Below are 21,520 nucleotides of genomic sequence, written 5' to 3'. Positions count from 1 at the left end.
CACTGCAGAAAGCACCACATGCTCAGTTACAGGACATGCTTTCCTAAGTGGACAGGGCCCAGGATGGACCTGTGATGTAATGTAGTGTGTACCCACCGCTCATGAAAAAAAATGTAATGAGTCAAAAGAATTGGTTATGACATGAGCAACTAAATTCATCCCTCCTCTCCCTGACTGAACCTCACCCCATTCCATTACCCTTCCCTCCAGTTTAAATACTGTTATCAAGCAATCACCGTCTAGTTACACGTTTCTTCAATGACTTCCAGCCGCCACTCAGGTCAAGCTGTCCTTCCTCTTTTGCCTGTGCCCAATCACACTTTCTGTGGCGACGGAAATGGTTTGTATCGGTGCTGCTCTCCAGTGCAATAGGCACTAGCCACAGTTATTAAGCACGGAAATGAACCCAGTGCAACTGCACATCTGAACTCTCAATTTTCACTTAATTTAAATAGCCACAGGTGACTAGCACCTACAGTATTGGACAGCCGGCCCTCGACTATTTTTGAGGAAAACCCAGTTTATTTCATTGCTTCTATCTGCTGCTTCCTTGCCCTGTAACTCGGGTCTAACCAGGAAGCAGTTAATAGCCATCTCTCTAGTAAGTGTCTGTTGGCCTTGAAATCTGCCTAAGCTCCCCAGCACTGAAGACATTTCCTGTTCCTTTCTACTTCGCCTGTGAAGTGGCAAGTATTGGGGGAATTAATAAAGTTGCAAAGAAACTTACCATGCAGCCATTCAGATAATCCACTACTGAAAGGAATTTTATCTCAAGACTGAATGATCCGGTTCCATCCAGAATTTCATCTGATGTTTCCAGCAACCAACAATAATGAAGTCAATTGGCATTTCTTAACTCCTCTATGGGCAGAGCGGTTTTCTGGACACTACAAAACGTAAAAAAGAAACTGACTGGGAGGGGCTTTCATCTAACTGGGAAAATCTAAGTCACAAAGAAATTAGTATATACATAAAAATATCAGATATTCAAGATGTATTTACTGTCTTACTTTTGCTTATTTTTCTTATCTACTGCCTTAAGCATAAGCTCTCTAGAGACCGAAACCATCCCTTTCTGCCATGCTCAGTCTAAACTCCTGCTGCTGTGTCAGAACCTCCTGGGAACTTATTACAAATGCAGGCTCCACCTCACAGCTACAGAGCTAGTCTTACATTGTTACAAGATGCCTGTATCATTTGTTTGCACTTAACAGTTTCAAAAGGCACTGATTCAAACTATTCAGAATTGTCCACACTAATTCAGGTAATATTTGTGCTTGTTGAAAAGATATGGTAACAGACAATTCTCCAAAGAAGAAATTCAGATGGCCAACAGGCACATGAAAAGATGCTCCACATCACTAATTATCAGGGAAATGCAAATAAAAACCACAATGAGATATCACCTCACACCAGGAAGGATGGCCAGTATCGAAAAGACTAAGAACAACAAATGCTGGCGAGGATGTGGAGAAAGGGGAACCCTCCTACACTGCTGGAGGGAATGTAAGCTAGTTCAACCATTGTGGAAAGCAGTATGGAGGTTCCTCAAAAAACTAAAAATAGAAATACCATTTGACCCAGGAATTCCACTCCTAGGAATTTACCCAAAGAATATAATTTCTCAGAGTCAAAAAGACATATGCACCCCTATGTTTACTGAAGCACTATTTACAGTAGCCAAGATATGGAAGCAACCTAAGTGTCAACAGTTTCAAAAGGCACTGATCCAAACTATTCAGAATTGTCCACAGTAGACGAATGGATAAAGAAGATGTGGTACATACACACAATGGAATATTATTCAGCCATAAGAAACAAATCCTACAATTTGCAACAACATGGATGGAGTTGAAGAATATCATGTTCAGTGAAATAAGCCAGGCGGAGAAAGACAAGTACCAAATGATTTCCCTCATTTGTGGAGCATAACAATGAAGCAAAACTGAAGGAACAAAACAGCAGCAGACTCACAGACTCCAAGAAGAGACTAGTGGTTACCTAAGGGGAGGGGTGAGGGAGGGTGGGTGGGGAGGGAGGGAGAAGGGGATTCAGGGGTATTATGATTGGCACACATGGTGTGAGGGGATCAAGGGGAAGACAGTGTAGCACAGAGAAGGCAAATAGTGACTCTGTGGCATCTTACTACACTAATGGATAGTGACTGTAATGGGGTTTGGGGGGACACGATAACATGGGTGAATGTAGTAACCACATTGTTTTTTCAGGTGAAACCTTTATAAGAGTGTGTATCAGTAATATCTTAATAAAAAAAAGAAAAGATATGGTAATAGGCTGCTCTTCAGCTGGCGTTATATTTTATGGTATATTTAAATCATTTATAAAAAGCTTCAATTAAAAATAAAAAAGTTTTTAAAAAGCTTCAATTAACTACATAATTTGAATTTGAGAAGTAGTATTCTGTTCTTAGAAAGAGTGCTCAACTGAGACTCAAAAACCTGAATTTTCTATTCTTGACTCCATCATTACCTGTGATATACAACTCTGAGCAAGCCATTGTTAGGTTTTAATTGTTTTGTTTTTGTTCTATATTTTTTATAACTATTCATTTAAATACATAAAGCACAGGTTGTCTATTAATTCCTCCCAAACTGGGATCCACCAGCTCTGTAGAAAGTCACAGAAGAGTAATGTTCAGATCTCAAATAATTTTTTGTATATAAAAAGCCTAACATTGAAATCATACATTTAACGATGATAAGGTTACCCAGAATGTGCCCATGAGTTACCACTTCATTGCCTCCCAGATTAATGTCAAGATTTAAGCTGTCTCAGACATTGGAGAAATACTCTCATTTTAAGACTTCCGGAATTACTATGGAACTGATATTTAACAGTCCTCACTGTAAGTGAACCTAAATCCTTCCATCCTTATGCTGTAGTTTGAGCCTCATTCTTCAAAGTAGGTGGAGATTAGGGAGAGCAAGTCCTCTTTTTTGAAAGGAGCCTTTCACATATACTTTACCTGGGATTAGCTGGCAGTAAACTGGGGCCAGGCCCGGCGGGAAAGGTACACAGGCTGCTTGCAGGAAGGTGTAATGGGAGGAGGAAGTTAACAAAAGAAAAGTGGTCTGCTTCACAGCGATGCGAGGGTCAAAGCCCTTTCAAGTCGAAGACAAAGGGGAAGATGAACACAATTCTGCTGCTGCTCAGCTTTTGATGAGCTCATTTCTTTGTGGGCTTTACAGTGAATCTGAAGCCTTTTATCTGTTCAGCTTCAGTGATGTTATACAGTCACTACTTGGTAAAATCGAAAGCACATCTGTCCCCAGTAGGGACACCTGAACATTTTCCAATACCTCAATGTTCTAGGGACTTAGTTAAAGTTATATTTAGGTACTGTACTGCATTTCAAAGAAAATGTGATAAATGTAATTCCTCTTGAAGGGTTTGCTCGTACATCTACTTAAACCAAACATACTTTCAAGCTCAAAAACCTCTACATGCCAAGGAAGCAAATCTGGCTATAATTAAAAGGAAGAAAACATTTTACACAGGAAAATGTGTTATTTAGTTAAAGCATAAACATGAAAAACCATGAAAGGTAATAACTAGATATTTGTAATTTTTTTTGTTTACTGAACAAGACGCTAAAAGAAAGTTGTTTTAACTATTAACTTACTATATTCTGATAGCTTGTTTAATATTTTACACAGTGACTGCAGTGGAGCCTGTAAAAATAACTTTAAATTCCAATGTCAAGTGGAGCATGAAGATTTGGTTTCATTTTCAAAACTGCTCTGTTAAGAAATACACCCTAAAAAGCAACTCTCATTTTACTCCATTATAGCTCCAACAGCTGCAGGACGAATTATAAAATCTATTTAACCGAATCTGAAACTTAGAATTTTGATCTGAGGAAAGTATTTTTGAAAAGTCTTGCACATGCTAGGAAAAAGGATTTAGAACTTTGATAAGCCTTCACAAAGAGAGAAGCACTGTCAAATTTTAACAAAGGGCTACTTTTTTTCCCCCAAGAATGCTTCAGATCTATACTACACAATTTAATACTCTATATACTATATCGTATATGGATAAGAAATATTGTACTTTACTCCTGGACTTTATACCTCTGGACACATATTGTTATCATATATAAAAAAAATACTTTATGCAAATTCAAACTAACACTTGTTCACAAATAAGCAAATGTTACTTACATACACACACACATATATACGAGTCATATGTATTTGTTTTCTGGCAACTCACCCATAAAAATTATGCTTTCAAACATAGTATAGTTGACCCTCTATCAACAGGGGCCAAGGGCACAGAGCTCCACACAGTTGAAAATTCATGTGTAACTTCTGAATCCCCAAAAACTTAACTACTAATAGCCTCCAGTTAGACTGGAAGTCTTAATGATAATATAAACAATTAAGACATACTCTGTTACATCTAATATATGCCATATTCTTACAATAAAGCCAGAGAAAATGTTTTTTCAAATTCTCACAAATCTCCTCCAACTTCCCTAATATATTTATTGAAAAAAAATAAGCATATTAGTGGACCGACAGTTTAAACCTATGTTGTTCAAGGGTCAACTGTATTATCTTTTTGAAGGTGCAGACAGCTTTTTGAGGAGTTACCAGTTAATAAGGACCCAGATGCATAGTGATTTCTCAAAGCCTATCTCTGGGGAACCTCAAAGACATCTAGGGAATGTCCTACATTGGGAATGTATGGGAATGGCCTACAGTGCCATCTGTCTACACTGGCGGGCTTTTACCTCAGCACGGCATAGCGCCTTCCCACCTGACCTTAGTACATAGTGCGACTGCCAGCACCTTGTCTTCACTGGTGATGACACGTAATTCATCACTGCCATAATCTTTTAAAAAATCGCAATGCAGTGTTTCAGTATTTTTCTCTGCAGCCATGATCATTTTGGTATTTGCACTAGGGGTGAATATACTTAAGCCTTATACTAATTAAAACGTCCCATGTGTTATTTCACTATTTTTCTCCTTTTACTTCACTAAAAGTACTTTCTTACAAAAAGGTTATAATACACACTGAGACCATTTGAACTGAAATATAGAAAAACACATATGTAACAAAGACGTGCACTGCATAAATATGCCAATAGCTTGTGTCTATTTAGTATTAGAATGTCCCTTTTCCTAACTTCTGTTCTATTTGTCTCACCTAATTCTATTTTAACTTTAACCCTTTTAAATCAGCACATATACTAACATCTTTATTAATCAACCAAGAAATAGTTATTAAATATTATTGGGAGAGCTACAAAAAATCAAGAAGACATGTTACATGTAATCTCTCAAATGACAAAACAGGTAACACTAAAAGTTACATATTTTTTAATGTATTCATATCAATTTCTTTACCAAAAAAAAAATCAAGCATCTAAAAAACATTAAAACAAGGATTTATTTTTATTTTTTGGCAAGAATGTATGATGACACAGGAAAATAAGTGTAGGAAATCAGAATAATGTGTATCATAAGTAACAATGTATACGAATCAGAATAATGCATACTAGACAGTTACTAGATGCAAACCACAAAGTTGGCACTAAAGAAAACACGATCAGTTAGCAGACATAGAATGTCTATGAGATAAGAGCAGAACAGGTACGTAGGTAGGTGAGGGTTTTTTAAAATTACTGGAACTCAGATTTCCCCTCTGGATTCTCAATAGGGGACACAATGTGACTTAGTAGGCTACAACTTCAACAACAGTCTTTTAATAATACAATAGTTTCATTTTGCTGTACAACATTATTAGAGTGATGTCAGTGAAAGACAGTAAACAATTGAGAGTTACACTGGGGAGTTTGGATGGGGAATATAGACAGATAACCCGTATATTACGCAGGATAATTCATGCCAGCTACCCTAACACCCAGCACAAGGTCTAGGTCACATTAACACAAAAAAAGACAAAGTCGGGTGTAAATTGTATGTTTCTCCTTTGGCAGTTCTCCTCCAACAGGAGATTTCTCTCTTAACTCTACTCTCTCACATGCTTCTAAGACCACTGCAGAGGAAGAACCGTGCAGAGCACAGACTGTGTGCACACGGACTGTTTAACAACAGTGGCTCAGAGTGGATGCAAGTCAGTTCTCCTACATACAGTAGACCGGATGTGATGACATGGCCACATCCCACTGCACGGGAACCTGGGAAATGCAACTTCCTGTGTGCCCTGGAAGAGAAATATAAAATGGGATTTGGTGGGTTCATTATAAACATTGTCTTTGCCATAATTGAGAATGCTAGACTGGGAGACTGATCTGATCCAAAATGCACTAGACCTATGGTTCTCAAAGGCAAGTGTACCTGTCACAGAGGACACAGGAACAAAATACTAAAACTCCTATATATGGTTTTCTTTTAATCCAACAAAGAGAAAAAATAATGCATAGTCTCGATGTAAGACGGCCTTATATCGCAATAGGGAAAGTATCTGACAAAAGAGCAAGAGTTCTACAACTCAGAGTGCTTGCGCAGATGTCATCAGGTGATCATCAGCATTCAGTACCTAGTCAGGTGTCGCAGTTTCTGTGCGTCCAGAAATGTGGACTTACTGGTTGCATTATCTAGCTTTCTGAAAATAAGCCTGATGACATGGATAACTGGTTTTAAAAGATTCCTGCAAAGGCTCTACAAATAGGAGATAATAGTAAAGTATTCAAATGCCAGTGAATAAGGAGCAAATAGAGAGCTCATGCTTCTACTCTCTGACTTTACTAATAGATGAAAACATCCAATCAAAGTCAGTAAAGAAAAACAAAACAAAGTATCAAGAAGGTTGTCTGAAAAATGGATTTATATCCACTATTATTATTGAACCTAATCCTAAACGTATATTGTGCCTTGCAATATTAGTTATTAACAGAGCCATGATAAGAATTCAAAACTATCCAGAACATGAAGATAAGCCTCTATAAATAAACCTTTTCAGCAATATTCAATCTGATAGTTGACAAATTTTATTAAACTTAAATGTTTGTGGGGTCCTTAATTTGTTACTTAACCACAAAGACAAAAGCCCAACAATGTATTTTCTTTTTTCCTATCATAATAAAAATGACTAAAGTAGCATTCACTCATTCATTCATTTAACACAGTTATTGAATGCCTGATACTGCTCTAGGCACCAGGGATATAACACGGGGCACAAAACGGGCCAAATTCACTGCCCTCCCGGAGCTGACATTCTAGAGCAGTGGTTCTCAGCTAGAGAGATTTTGCCCCCTGGAGGATATTTCGCAATGTCTGAAGGGAGAGGGTGCCGTTGACATCTAGTGGGTAGGGGCCAGAGGTGCTGCAAACATCTGCGCGGCACAGGACAGTGTCCACAACAAGAAATTATCTGGCCCAAAGTGTCAACAGTGCTGAGACTGAGAAACTAGCAATGCTTAATTGCATAAGAGTAGGATGTTTAATATATTGTGGAATCTTTACAACACTCCAAAAGAGATAAAATATGCCATTAAATTTTCTTGGACCACACAAGTTTGCTAGTCAACTCACAGCAAAGTAAATTAAGCAACCGTCACAAGGAAAGGTGAACTGCACATCTTTTACAAAATAATGTGTTCCATATTTGTTGTCCTCTTCTATGACAAGTGACTATTAGTAATATACTTAATTTAAAAAATTAATACATCTCTTAAAGGCAAAGGTGATGTTTTTAACAATGACTAAGAAAGTAACTGCTTTTTGAAATAAATTTGTGTGGGGAGTACATTTTGAAAAGCAATATTTGGAGATATTTGCATCACTATATGGTTTTCTGATCCAAAATGATATGTGTGACCTAGAAAAACTCTTTTATCTGCACACTTAAAAACCTGAACCCCAAATTTTCTAAGCCACTTGAACATCTTTGAAATGAAAAATTTTGGTGAGTTTCAAACCCAATAAGCTTGAAAGAACAAGTGAAGGACATCAAGGAAGTCAGAGATTTCAGGAGCCACGCTCCAGCACGCTTTCCCTAAGTGGTGGATGGAACTGGTATGTTAATACCATGATGGTATTTCAGGACATGCTGTCAGCAGCGCCAGTCATGCAAACTGCCTACTGCCTTCACGACACCCCGTGCCTGGGACATAGGATCAGAGCTCACCCACGTGGGACAGCTGTGTGTGAGGGACTGAGACCTGGCCAGCAGCCCTGCCACAGTTAGAGAAGCTACTGAAGCCCCTGACATGCAGAGCCCACCTTCACGACTGCCTCCCACAACTGGCCATTGACAGGGCGGCCTCCGAATCCTCCATGCCCAAGCTCAGTGCTCACAGTCTGTTTCCTGGAGCTTCAGTTGACTTGCTCTCTTGGTTCTGGACCCTCCCTCTGAAGGAGAGTAGCCCTCCAACCCACCCAGCCAGCCCAGCCATACAAACGTCTCCAACTCCCCAGAAGGCCAAGGGAACTTCTAAAATATAGACACAAATTGGCCACTTGAGTCTGGTGTCCAGGTCCAGAGTCCAGGAAGGACAGGTCAGACTTGCCTGTGGCTATCTCCTTGAAGACAGACCTCCCACGGCCAACGCTTTGCCCCAGGTGGCCCAGAAACAGCCCCATCTCTCCACCTGGACTGCCTCTTCTACATTAGACCAAAATCCCCCTGGGGAAGCCATCACCAAACAAGATGTTACTACACTTGACTTCGCACATTAGGGTGTACTGACTCAACTTCTGAAGTCCCCCGTCTTTTGACAGGAACTGTCTCTGGCAACACCGTGCCCTGTAAGTCTTTGCCCTCATCTGAAGCCCCACCCTCAACCCCCAACAGCCCAGGGTTGCCGCTAAAGACCTCACAACTGGAAATGGTCACTGTGGTCACGGCCAGACATAATGAGCCAGCCTGAACCTTCAAGGCCACCTGCATCACCTACCCCAAGCCAAGCAGGCAGCAGATGACCAACACCCCAGCCATCAGTCTGACATGTTCTAGGCACAGATCTATCCACCCTAGGAGTCAACGGAGGGTCACCTGTCACACCCAGTCCCCACGGTCCTTGCCAAACCTCCATTTCGCCACACCTCATAATCATTGTCTCACAGACAGCCACTGAATGGTGACCAACTGGGTGTACTTTTCTGAGTCCCTGAAGAACTAAAACTCAGGGCAACCCAGTTGGTTGGAGAAAGAAGCTTCTGAAAGGAAGTGAATTCTGCTGCTAAGAGATTGGCCTCTGGCCTGCTGGCCTCCTGCACAAACACATGGGGCTGCTACCACATGTTCACGTAGCTTGGTAGCCTAAACACAGCTCTGCTCTTGGGGGAAAATAAAAGCATAATAAAATTGAGATTATTTTAATTTTGTTTTTTATAAAAACAAAAATAGAGCTTTTGCACTAACTTAATGCCTTAGTCTTTTGCACAGTTGAAGACAAGACCGGCTATTATATTCTGGATAATATATATATTTACATGTTAATTTTCTTTCTTTGTGGATAAATCAAACTTTGGAGTTATTATACCTGACTCGAAAATAATCAAATTTCTGGGACATACACCATCTGTTCCATAAATAGGTTTTCAGAGAAAATCTTGTTTACAGCTTCAAACACTGTACTATCACTCGTTTGTAAGGGCTCTTCAGTACAACACAGACTGCTCTCCCACGACGGGGAAGTGTTACACAACACTTACACAAGAGGACTTTTTACTCTTCTTCTTCCCATTACCTTGGTGTCTTCCTAACTTCTGGGCATTTATGTGATCTTTGCAACTTTTTTCCCTCAGTGAAGTTTTGTGTGACTGCTGGATTACAAACATTATTAAGAAATAAAAAATTTAAAAATTCACGTGGGAGTTGACTGATGTCTTTAACTTTTAAAAGTGCATAATGAAGCAGGTAGAATAAAATCATATGAGCTTGAAAATTATTTCAATGTAATCTAGCTGGGGAAATGGAGGAGCTATAGTTGAAACAAAATTGGTCATGATCTGGTAACTGTCGAAGACACGTTAGATGTACGTGGATGTTCATCATTTCATTCTCCCCAATTCTGCATACATCTTAAGTTTTTCATAATAAAAAACGTAGAGACACAAGTATCCTGATTTCATTACTTCGGTTAATATGCTGATTCCTTTCATATGAATTAATACACTTTTGTGAGAGCTTTTTGAGCTTTGACAGTCATTAGAAACTAATGTCTAAAGTAACTGAACTTTACCAAGATGCCAGATCTTTGCATTTGTCTCAAAAAACTTAAATCAAGATTGTCCAAGTTAATGAAGCCACTTTAATTACATTGCTATCACTGAAATATTATTTTTAGAGAGAAAACATTCATTGCACCTTGAAGAATAAATTTAAAATTATATTTTATAAATACAATTTCTTAAAGTTTTTATTATGTTTAGTTGTAAATGTGTACACTTAAGAAAAACATACATAAATAGGGGCAGCATGCTTTAAAAAATTTTAAGCATAGGTGCCACAATCCAGTGTGGAGACCTTTGCCCATGACAGGGCACCAGAAGGGGAACTGAGTCTTATTTGTCTTTGCATCTCTATGCCTGCCACATATTACACGCTCAATATAGTTTGCTGAGCAAAAAAAAAAAAAAGCTACTTTGGAGTGGCATAGAAGGAGAATTTTAGAACTGGAAAAATAAACTGAAACCAATCTCTTCATTTTCCAGCAAGAAGACAGAGGTTTAGGAAGGCTGAACGGCACAGCTAATGGAAACATGGTGAAAGACATGTTTTAGGAAGATTGATCTGACACAGATCTATGGGATGTTTCAGAGGACAAGCAACAGTGCGTGTTAAGAGATGACTGCCATCATCAAAGCATGCAGTAATGGGAGCGTGAACTGGGCTGAAGGGAAGGGAACGAGAACCAGAGGAGGATCTGAAAGACACTGAAAAGGCGACTCTCAGCACCGCCTTTTCATGTCAGCAAGATTTAATCTTGACCTATTTCTACACATGCTGGTATGTCATGATACCCAGATATTTTTACCCATGGCCCCAAATGGCACAAAAAAGACATAATTAGCAATTCTCTTGACTCATCTAGGGCCTCTGAGAGTGATTCATACCCTCCACTACACAATTATCCACCATAAATATAGTTTAACCTCTGTCTATTCCAAGCAGTGGTTCTTTACACTGTTCACTCATGCCGTTACTCCTCTACTGCAGGACTGAAAGCAACTTATCTTTAGATCCTCTGTATTTTTTCTTCTTCCCCCTAAGGTAATCAATCTTAACACACGTTATTCTGTGATACAACAGAAAACAATCTTTCAGAATCCGGATGGCAATTTTTGTTTGTATTTCCCACACATGTTAAGATCAAAGTTGCATTTGAGTTAACGACTTTGTCTTTTGTCTTTTGAAATGGAAATACAATAGAGTAAATGTATTCAATAAGCTTGTTAATCTTTTTTGTTCAAGACCAGCAATCCAGAGAAAAATCAAAGTTTTGGTTTGTACATAGGAAGGAAGGCAATTTAGAGAAGCCTATGGGATTGTTGTGGGCAAGAAAGGCCAGGTTAAAATCTGGACAGCAGAGGACAATCACAGTAAGAGACCAACATGTTAGAGGGTCAAGAGAGCTGACAAAGGCCCCATATATTGGTGGAAATTACTGCATGACCCTCTTGTGGCCCTCTAGATACTTGAGGCCACCCCTATATCAGCGCTCTGCTCCCAGCCATGTACACACACACTGTATCTAGTTCTCTACATGCTCTCAACCCTACTGCTCTTCCAGTCTTGGAGGATGCTACCTATCCAGACCTTTCCAAGTTCCAAATTAAGTCTCTCTCTTCCTCTCTTCCCAAGATGCCTAACTGCTCTAGCCCATCACATGCTTCCTCCTCTGTACAGTAAAAAAAAAAAAACAGTTCAATGCCATCTTGCATTGTTTTGAAAGCCGGGATTCATGTCTCCAGTGAAAGTAAAGCCCTTTAAGAGCAGCTGTTCTGCCATAACAACTTATGTTCCTCCTACAGAAAAAGAGCACAAAGTAAGTGAATTAAGAATGGTATTTGAAGCTCAGTGTTTCCATTCTGTTTTTGTGCAATTACCATTTGAAATGGCATAGATCTTATAGTTTTAGAAGCAAGTTCTTTATTTGGGTTGGTTTGTAAACTACGTGGTTGAAAATACATCCCAGCCAAGGACTTTCTCTACAGCTAGTAATGAAGAAATGAACAAAGCTGGAGCCTAAAAAGACCAATAGAGTCAATGTGCTTAGACAAATGTCAGCAGCTGCTAGGGAAGACTTCATACTTAGAATGGTTAGTCGGCTAGAGATTGGTTCTATTATAAGAATTTGTTTCCTCTGCAAAAGAAAAGTTTGAATACATTAAATCTTAATGAGAGCTCTGGAGGTCTGGGCACATAATGCAAAAAAATCTAATTACAAAGCACAGCTTTCCAACTAGATTCAAAGATTTTTCTGCAAAGAAAATAATTTAAAATGAGGTCTTTGTCTTGGAAAACAAATTACACAAAGAGTAATACATTTCTGTGTGTTTAATACCCAAAGAATGGAAATAGGCACACCAGAGTTTCATTTGTACTATCTACTTATTGGCTTATTCACACATTCACACACTGAGTGTCTAAAATGTGCTAGGCATTATGCTAGGTGCTGAGTGTTAGGCTGGAGAAAGGAAAAACAAGGACATGCAAACAGAACAGAGAGATGCCATAGGGAGAGAACAGACCAGACCCCAAAGTCCGTGCTGTATATGGAAAGGGGACAGCTCTCCCTGAATTCCATCCTGATGTGCCAACTAAGACCCCGATGTCAGCCTCCTCCCTCTTGGAAGGAAAAAAAGTTTCTAGTTGTCTATTATGTCACCTTTAGCCAATCATACCTCTCCATGCCCCCTAAGATAGCTTGCCCACTCCTCCCCCTCCTAACCCCTTATAAGCCCCCCACCTCCCTAACCAGGTGTGACTTCTCTGGCCTGTGACAAGAAGGCCACAGAACCTCACCCGGGGGTATTTAAATAAATTACCTGGCCCTTTGTTGCCTCTCTTTGCCTGCTTATTCCGGCTAGAATTTATCTTACACTGAGGAAACAGAAAAATAGGATATCCTCACCCATGAGGATGTCAAACTGTAGGAGAAATATGTTGTTTTTAAATATGCCAAATGCTTTAATAGGAATATGCACTTACTTGGGGCTTAGGGCCATGACTAATATTCATTAAATGGGTGGAGGAACAGTGTGAAATTAGGTAATGTGTACATACATAAACTACCATTTTAACTGTGGTTGCTGGAGATGAAGAATAAGTTACAACGTAAGACATCCAGGATACCCAAATGTACCTAGAAATCCTAAAATCATCAGGGGACAGAAACCAGCAAGATGTCAGTAATCTAGAAAAGTAGGACATATGCTAAGAGCTACCAGAGTTAACGGGAGTGAAAAACAGACCAGAGGTCTGTGAAGTCAGGCTAGATATGAAAGAGCAGGAAAATTTCAGGTTAGACAGGCTAGTTATCTGGAATCATGGACATTTGATTACGATCATCTGTAACTAGAGGGTAGGAGTAAGCCAAATCTTGAAGAAGGTAAACTGACATATGTGTTGAATCTATTGTGTGCCTGGCATTTGGCCAGTCACCTCCTACAGAATGTTTCATTTAATCCCCCGCCCCCAAACCCTGATAGAGTTGTTTACAGTTGAGAAAACTGAGACTCAACTGGTAATTTGCTCCAAATCACAGTGATCATCCTGGGGGAGCCAGGATTCTAACCCTGGGGCCTGGCTCCCAAATCTGCACCCAGTGAGTCTCATCTACTTTCTTTCTGCCTGAGAAAAACGGAAAGTGGTTTCAGCAGCTGGAGAAAAAGGGAAGCAGCTCTGACTGCAGATTAATTTAGACAAGCTGGGTAAGAAAAAGGGAGCAAGAACTAAGGGCATGACAAAATGATCCAAGGAATTACGGGGTCAAATTAGACTTAGGGAGGCACTTGTTTTTTGTTTTCGATTTTTTTGTTTGTTTTACAAAAGTTCAAGATGGCAGTGACTATATGATCAGGGCTGTTGGCACCTTTGCCTTTGGTTCTAAGTTACCATATGCCCCAAGTAAAGCTTCTGGTAGTTAAGGACATTTCAGAGGCTGAACAAAGTTTACTGAGCAAAATTATTCTGAAAAATAAAGACCAAAAAATGGAGGATCGGAGGCTACAAAATCAAGCCAAGTTATCTGCCTAGGCTAAAATATTTATGACCAATGGCACAACGAGGACTGAGGCTCCCAACCTTGTACTAGGGTAACAGCTGGGCCCCTGAAGATAGGGACACAGGTTAGGTACCTGAGGCACCTGACCTGGTTCTAAATGGGAGAACACATACTGTCAAACACTTGATTAGAACAGAGCTTAAATTAGACATTCAGCAAATAGTGGCTGCCTGAAAAAAAGAGTGGCTTTGTCTGGGAGTTTGTAGAAAATACATCATCAGTAGGAGGGTGGACTAGGATATGACTTACCAAAACATTTGAGTAGTCAAGAATATGGTACTAGGAAGGAGGAACAAACAGACGGGGAAGACACTACTTTTTTTTATGTTTGCAGACTGTGCAAGATGAAAAAGTTCTGGAGATGAATGGTTGCGATCACACAAAATATGAATTACTTACGTCAATGAGATAGGCACTTAAGAACGGTTAAAGCGGTAGTTATGCATATTGCGCCACAAAAAACAAAGTTTTAAAAAGTTAGCCTATCTAACTTGAAGTGAAAAAAGTAGGAGAATACACACACATTTTTAAAAAGTAAGGGTTACTAGCAGCTGGATGAGTTACTGATGTTATTTTAAATGGCCTGAAAGTATCTGCAGCTTATACAGATTTCTGAATAACAGGATACAAATAGTTTTAAGAAATTCTTAACAGAGGTAGGCTTGTACAATTTAGAGCAAAGCCAGTTTTCAGGAATACGAGAATTTTCCAATTCTGCGCCCCACTACTTAAGGGATGGCATTCCACTCCTAAGGTCATGCCCACCAGAAAAGCGAACTACGCAGTTTATCGGTCACCGTCGGCACTGCCTCGCTCACGCACCTGTTTCCCGCCCCGCCTACCAAACACCGGTTCTTTTACTGACCAAGGGATGCCACAACGTCCCTTACAGAACAGGAGGACCTTCGTACGCAGTACGGGCCCTGTCTCGTCTTCGATTGGGGCGGCTTGCTTCGGTTGCGACCCGACTTTTCTAGTTACCCATTCCCGCCGCAGAACTGGAGCTGCCAGCGCCCCAGGTCCTCGCGCCCGGAGCTCTGCCAGCTCAGCCACGTACACTGCTCAGGCTCGCGAGGCTGGGCGGAGGCCGCAGAGATGTCGCGAGACCCGCGGCGGGCGGGAGTTCTCGGCTCGTGGAAGCCGGCGGCGAAGCGGGAGGGGCGGTGCGGCGCTTCCGCAAAGATGGCGGCGGCTAGGGGCGCTCGCCTGGCGGCCTGGGGCGGGAGACTGCGGCGTGGGCTCGCGGCCGGCCAGCGGGTGTTACCGGGCCCCCGCCCGTTGGCGGCAGCAGTGGCCGGGGTGGCCCTGGCAGGAGCAGGAGCGGCGTACTACCACGGCCGCGTGAACGTCGCGGCTCCCGAGGGCTGCCTCCGCGTCCTAGCCCAGGTACGGGACCGGGCCTTTCCGCCAGCCCCAGCCAGGCTCCTCCCGCCTCAGGCGCCCTCGGGGCGGGGTCCGGCCGGCGGCCCGGCTGCCTCCGCGAGCCGAGGAAAGGGCACATCGCGGGAGATGGGGCAGGTGGTCTGTGCTCCACCGCCGCCGCGCGCCCCGAGGACGCTCGAGGCCGGGGCCGAGACACTCAGCCTGCCCCGGGGGAGTCTGCGGACGCCGGGAATGAAACCGGGCAGACCGTGGAAGGGAGGAGTGTGGGCGTGTCCTAGTGCAACACCGGGTTCGCGGCGCCCTCGCTGCACTGCGCGCCTCCCCGTGTGCAAACTGGTGCTCAAATCTGCAGGTAGAGCGCGTCCGTTTACCCAACTCGGGCACACCTTTGTTCACCTAACTAAAGCTTTTACTACAGGCTCACTGTACAGCGCGGTAAGTCCGAATAGATGACTTTTTAAATCATAAAAATGACCATAAAAATTAACCGGTTGGTAATTTCCAGATTGTGATCATAAACCTTAATGCTTCAGTAGACAGTAAGTACTAAGCAAAAGACTTTTCTTCCAAAACCGGCCATGTTAAGATAAAGGTCATCTTCCCTAGTTCAGTATAAAATTGCCACGTACATTCGAAAATTTGGTAGAGAGTACTACTTTAAAAATATTTTATGGACATCTTAATTTTAGTAGGATTTTGTCCGTGAATTTCTTTTGAAAATTAAAAGCATTTTCTTCTTCAGTTTCTTTTGACTTTTTTTTATATTGCACCTATTGAAAAACTAAACAGCCATATGAAACGAGGAAAACCGCCATTGTGAATTAAAATTAAGTATTGACAAATGGTTCTTTTTATAGTTACATTAAATTGAAGTGCCACATAGATAACTCTCCCCCATCCTCTCTACATTTCTCATCACAGGTGGAAGGGTCTGTCTAGTAGTGTTTTTTAGCATTTTTGTTTTTCTGCCAAGCAGTTCAGAGTATTATTCATCTTTGGTTTCGCTGTTTTCAACCCCTTAATTCAGGGATCCTGTTTAGGACCCTTAGGTCAGTCTTCCCAGGAGTATCACTTTAGCCATGTAATGGTGCCGTTCTTCAGAAACCAGTAGTGCCTCATTCTGCCTAGGATAAAATCCACGTTTTTAAATTTCATCATTCAAAGCCCTGTGTAGTCATATTTTGACCTATCACCACTCAGACACAGCTTCCAATCCTTCCCCAGACTATGACTTCAGTTCTTCCTCAGCAGTTTGTAGATTCTGATTTTAGTTCATCTGTCTTCACTGGTTTGTTTTCAGGCCCACTTCTAGGTTCTTTGTGTTTTTAATTCCTGACATGACACTAAAAACAACGCCGGCATAGTATTTTGCCCCCAAGCCTTTGGTACTCAGCGTAGCTACAATAATACAGAAACCATTTTAATAACTTTACAAGGTCTGTTGACATAGCATTGCTTGGTCTGCTGTTGGACCAATTTAAAGCGGTTGTTCGTATCCTTTTAACCACTACAATGAATTTAAAGAGGCCCACACATTCCTCGCAGCAACATGGCTGAGTACAAGAATTGAAGGGTCTATAGTTTAAAAGCCCCCCCTGCACCTCTGAATCTGATAACACTTCCCTAAGAGGGGGCCTGTTAACCCTCCACTTGACTCTGGAGTCATTTGTGCACAGTTGGGAATTGCTTAGATACATACCATCTCTTGATACAGGTTTTTTTAATGTATTTGTCTAATTATTTACTTAGTATTGAAAGATGGTAAAAATCATCACAGCTAGTGATTCTTGTAAAAATAGTGGGTTTGTATTAATTGAATCCTACACTTTAATGGTTCCCATTGTGACCTACAGCTTGCTTTTGTGAAGGTCAATCAGGAATTTAGGATAGAATTCAAGGTCATGAAATAGCAAATAAATTGGAATTCCCCTTCTGTCTTTCATTCATAATTATTGAAGTCCCTACTCTGTGCCAGGCAGTATGCAAGGAATGGGAATTTGAGACACAGTTCAAGTGTTTATAGTTTCACTGAGGAGGGCAGTTTTAACAGGTTGGTAACTGTTATGATAGGGGTAAGTGCTGGGTGCTATGGCAACAGTGGAGAGCACCCAACAGTGTCTTTCCTGAAGCAGTGATATATAAACTGATAAACTGACACCGGCACGATGACTGGTAGCTTGCTAGGCAAAGAGAATGGGGAAAGTATCGCAGGCAAAGGGAATAACGTTGCAGAGGTCTGAAGGTAAGAGTTTGAGTCAGTAGAATGTGAGCTGCTGAAGATGAGTTTACAACAGGTTGAGTGGTAGCAAGGAATCAGATCATTAAGTGCTCCTTAAGCCATAGGACATAAATTTTTATCTTGAGGACAGCAGGGAACCATTGTATGGGATCTTAATTAACCAGCATGGACCCCAAAAGATCCAAGCAGGTCTATTGACCTGTAATTTAACATTTTCTTCAATTGCTAATTTAGGCAACAAGTGATGATATATTAACAGTAACTGACTTTGTCATTAATAGAAATCTGATATTGTCCTATTATAGTTGTTACAAAAATCTCAGAATATCACTTCTTCAAAATCAGAGTACTTATTAAACCTCCCATAATACCATGTTATCTAATGCATAAATACCTACATTACTAAATGGAAAATTTAGCTTTGACCTGTGGAAAGAGTATCAAGACTTCAGAGAGGAGAATGAATTAAAAATTGGAATTAGGGAGTTGTAAAAATTCAGGAGAGAGTTGGTGATGGCTAAATTAGTAGATGAATTTGAAAGAGGTTTAGAAGATAAATTTGCAGAGTCTGAGTTGCAAAAGTCTTAAATAAATACAATGATTACAACTGGGCAACAGAATACTGCCTCCTACAGTGATCCTTGAAAAACTTGCTTTAGAGCAAGTCAACATCTCAGTTTTATGTAAACTACTTCTTCTGAAACACTTAATGAATATTGGAAAACTGTTCTAAGATTTTAGTATTACTTTCTTTACAGTATCACATTTGATTCTGACATAGTGAAATAAGATAAGAAATGATAGGGAGAAGACAAAACAAAATTCTATTCTAATTATTCTGCTATAAAGGATAGCTGCATTTAATAAACTGATATAATAAAAAATATAAAGTTATTTCAATGGTGAAAGCAGGAGCTAGAGAGTTTTAGAGTTGCAGTGGCAAAACTATTTTTCTGCAGGAATTTTAGTAATAAAAGTTTTGAAGCTATTATTGTATTTTGTATTTACAAGCTAGAAATAATATATTGGTAAGACAAAATAATGAAAACAAATCTCAATGTCACTAAGTAAATCCTCAATGTTGAGCTTTTCTGAACCATTGATATTATTGTAATAATAAGTCATTGTAATAATAAGGCCTAAAACTGCAAGAAGGGTTAAAAAAAAAGTGAAGAAAAAACCATAAAGCCAAAGTAAATTGCAATGTAGTTCACAGTTGACAACAGTGATATTTTATTTATTCTTACTCATTTGTTAATTGTATGAATATTTCACTTACTGTCTGTGTTTTTGTATTTTTCAGCCTTAAATTAGCTTTTAAATTATATGTGATATTGGATGCTATATGTTAACCTGACTTCATAGTAGGATTTTTTTTGGCCTCCAAAATGTTAAGACAATAAATTTCTGTTGTTTAAACCACTCAGTTTGTGGTACTTTGTTACAGCATCTGTTGGAAACTAATACAGTCAGTATTTGGTGTTGGGTCTATGAGCAGTGGTTTTTAGCTGTGTTCTGTCAGAGACTTTTTCAGATCCAGAAGAATATCAAATAGGCAGCCTTTGAGAGTAAATCAAATCACTTTCTTATGTAATTGTGATTATGATTTACTTATAATTTTAATGATTTTCATTTAATCTATTGACATTTGATAGATGTTTTTCTCTTGATGTAATTTGCTGGCTTTTATTTAATATAAAAGAAATTAGAGGAAAAACCACTTTTAAAATGGATCCATGTAAATATATTACATACATGATAAAAGCCTTACATATGAATATATCTTAGAAGTATGTGTGTATTGGTGTGATTTTGTGTTTATATTCCATATAGTGAACTTGAGTATTTCTAAATTAATACTTTGCCTTTTAATCCTACCCTGTGTTAGATTATGATTGACCATTTTAATGGACTTAAGGCAGACTGTAGCAATATTAGATAACCTATTAGAAACTTGCATTATAAAACAGCATTAGCTGTTACAAACTTCCTAATGTTTTATTCAGAGCTGCCTAGTTTTTCATGCCTTTAACATTTTGACATTCATAATAATGATCAGTTTCTGTTTCCATGAATTCTTGCTAATCAGTAAGAATTCCTCCTTCTGACCATCCTTATTATCCTTCCTTTAACTTTTCATAGTATTTGGTTTCTGCCATTAACTGGTATTTCCATTTTCTTAGCGTATCTAATACCTAGTCTTGCTAACAACATTATTAATCTTTAAGCTCAAAAAATTTTTTAAATGTGATCCATAGCATTTTGCCAAGTATTTAAATATCATTTGTAAAAATATAAAACTCCTTATTTAAAATGGAATTAGTATATCACAGAATTCCAGCGAGTATATTTCATTCATTCTAGGAACTTTTTTTTTTTGTTTTCTTTTTTAAATCTCAGCATACCTGAAATCAGGATACATTGAGTCAGTGGTGTCTTACATTCCATTCCCTTTTGTCTAGGTGGCAGTGATGACTTAGTTGTCATTCCCTGAATATTTGAGAATTTGGCCATGTTTTCATTGCTTAAATTGAGATACATTCATTGTTTGACAAAACCTTAGTCTTTAGGAGAAGAGAAACCATGGGCATAGAGAAACTTGTCAAAGAAATATGAAAGGAGAAGGGTTTCCCTTGGATCAGAAGGTGATTTCCCGCAGTACTCAGCACAGGAGAAAGAAAGGCAGTGTAGACTAGGAGTGGTCAGAAGATGCTGCTTTGTCACTGTGCCCAAATGGGTAAACTAACATGTTTGAGGGTTAATGAATAGCATTAGGAGTCTTCCTAAACAGATACAGAGACTGACTTAGAAGTCTTAAATCTTATATGTTGCTTATGTTTTTAACCTAGCTAGAATTTGGATTTGAGGCTTTTGTCAAGGAAAAAAGCTGGCAGAATACCATATTCCACTTACTGTCTTCACATTATAAAGCTTAGTTGATGTGCTCAGATTAATTTTTGTATGGTCACTTCTGTAGTTAATTTTGTTATAAAAAGGCATTATAGATGCTAAATTTGATACTAATAAATTTGACTTAGGTGTCTTCACAGTAGGAGAAAGAATGTTTACAACAGTGCAATTCTAAGTCTGTCTTCTTTAAATCTGTCAAAGAAAATCAAGATCCAGGACTCACTGAAATTCCATCCATCTTAGTGGATTTAATTATTAGTCATTTATGTTTTACTATATAGTCATTAATACTAGTCATTATCTAATTAGTCACTGATATCTTACTGTAAGTTGGGCAGAATGGGGTGAAGGTGGTCAAAAGGTGGAAGCTATAACAGTAATACTATATTTTATGTTAACATTGTATTACAAATAATAGTAACACTATCTGAGTGTTGCTAAGAGTTAAAAGTTCTCTTCATAAGGAAAAAAAAAAGTGTATGTATGGTGATGGGTGTTAACTAACGTATTGTGGTGATCATTTTGCAGTGTACACAAGTATTGAATCAGTATCTCCTTAGGGAAACTGATAGAATGTTACATGTCAATTATATATTTATATATCACTTTTTTAAAAAGCCTTATTGTACAACTACCATTCTAAACTACTTACACATAATATTTAGCTTTTATTCATTATTATACTAACAATACTTAGCAGTCTCTGGCTTATAGTAGGTATTCAGTAAATAGTTGTTGAATAAGTGCATAAATGAATAAAT

The 21,520-nt window shown here is 39.4% G+C and overlaps 1 protein-coding gene across 1 annotated transcript in view; it reads left to right on the top strand.

Annotated features, from left to right (window-relative positions):
- The first annotated feature begins 15,368 nt into the window (after positions 1 to 15,368).
- MICU2 (mitochondrial calcium uptake 2) overlaps positions 15,369 to 21,520 on the top strand; it is a 148,769-nt gene continuing 142,617 nt past the window's right edge. The window contains exon 1 of the mRNA XM_036925502.2: positions 15,369 to 15,613. Coding sequence (XP_036781397.2) covers positions 15,410 to 15,613 — 204 coding nt within the window. The 5' untranslated portion in view covers positions 15,369 to 15,409. The remainder of the gene's footprint in view (positions 15,614 to 21,520) is intronic.

Source organism: Manis pentadactyla, chromosome 2 (assembly GCF_030020395.1).
Source record: "Manis pentadactyla isolate mManPen7 chromosome 2, mManPen7.hap1, whole genome shotgun sequence".
Classification (NCBI taxonomy): domain Eukaryota; kingdom Metazoa; phylum Chordata; class Mammalia; order Pholidota; family Manidae; genus Manis; species Manis pentadactyla.
This window is presented reverse-complemented; position numbering and strand designations above follow the sequence as displayed.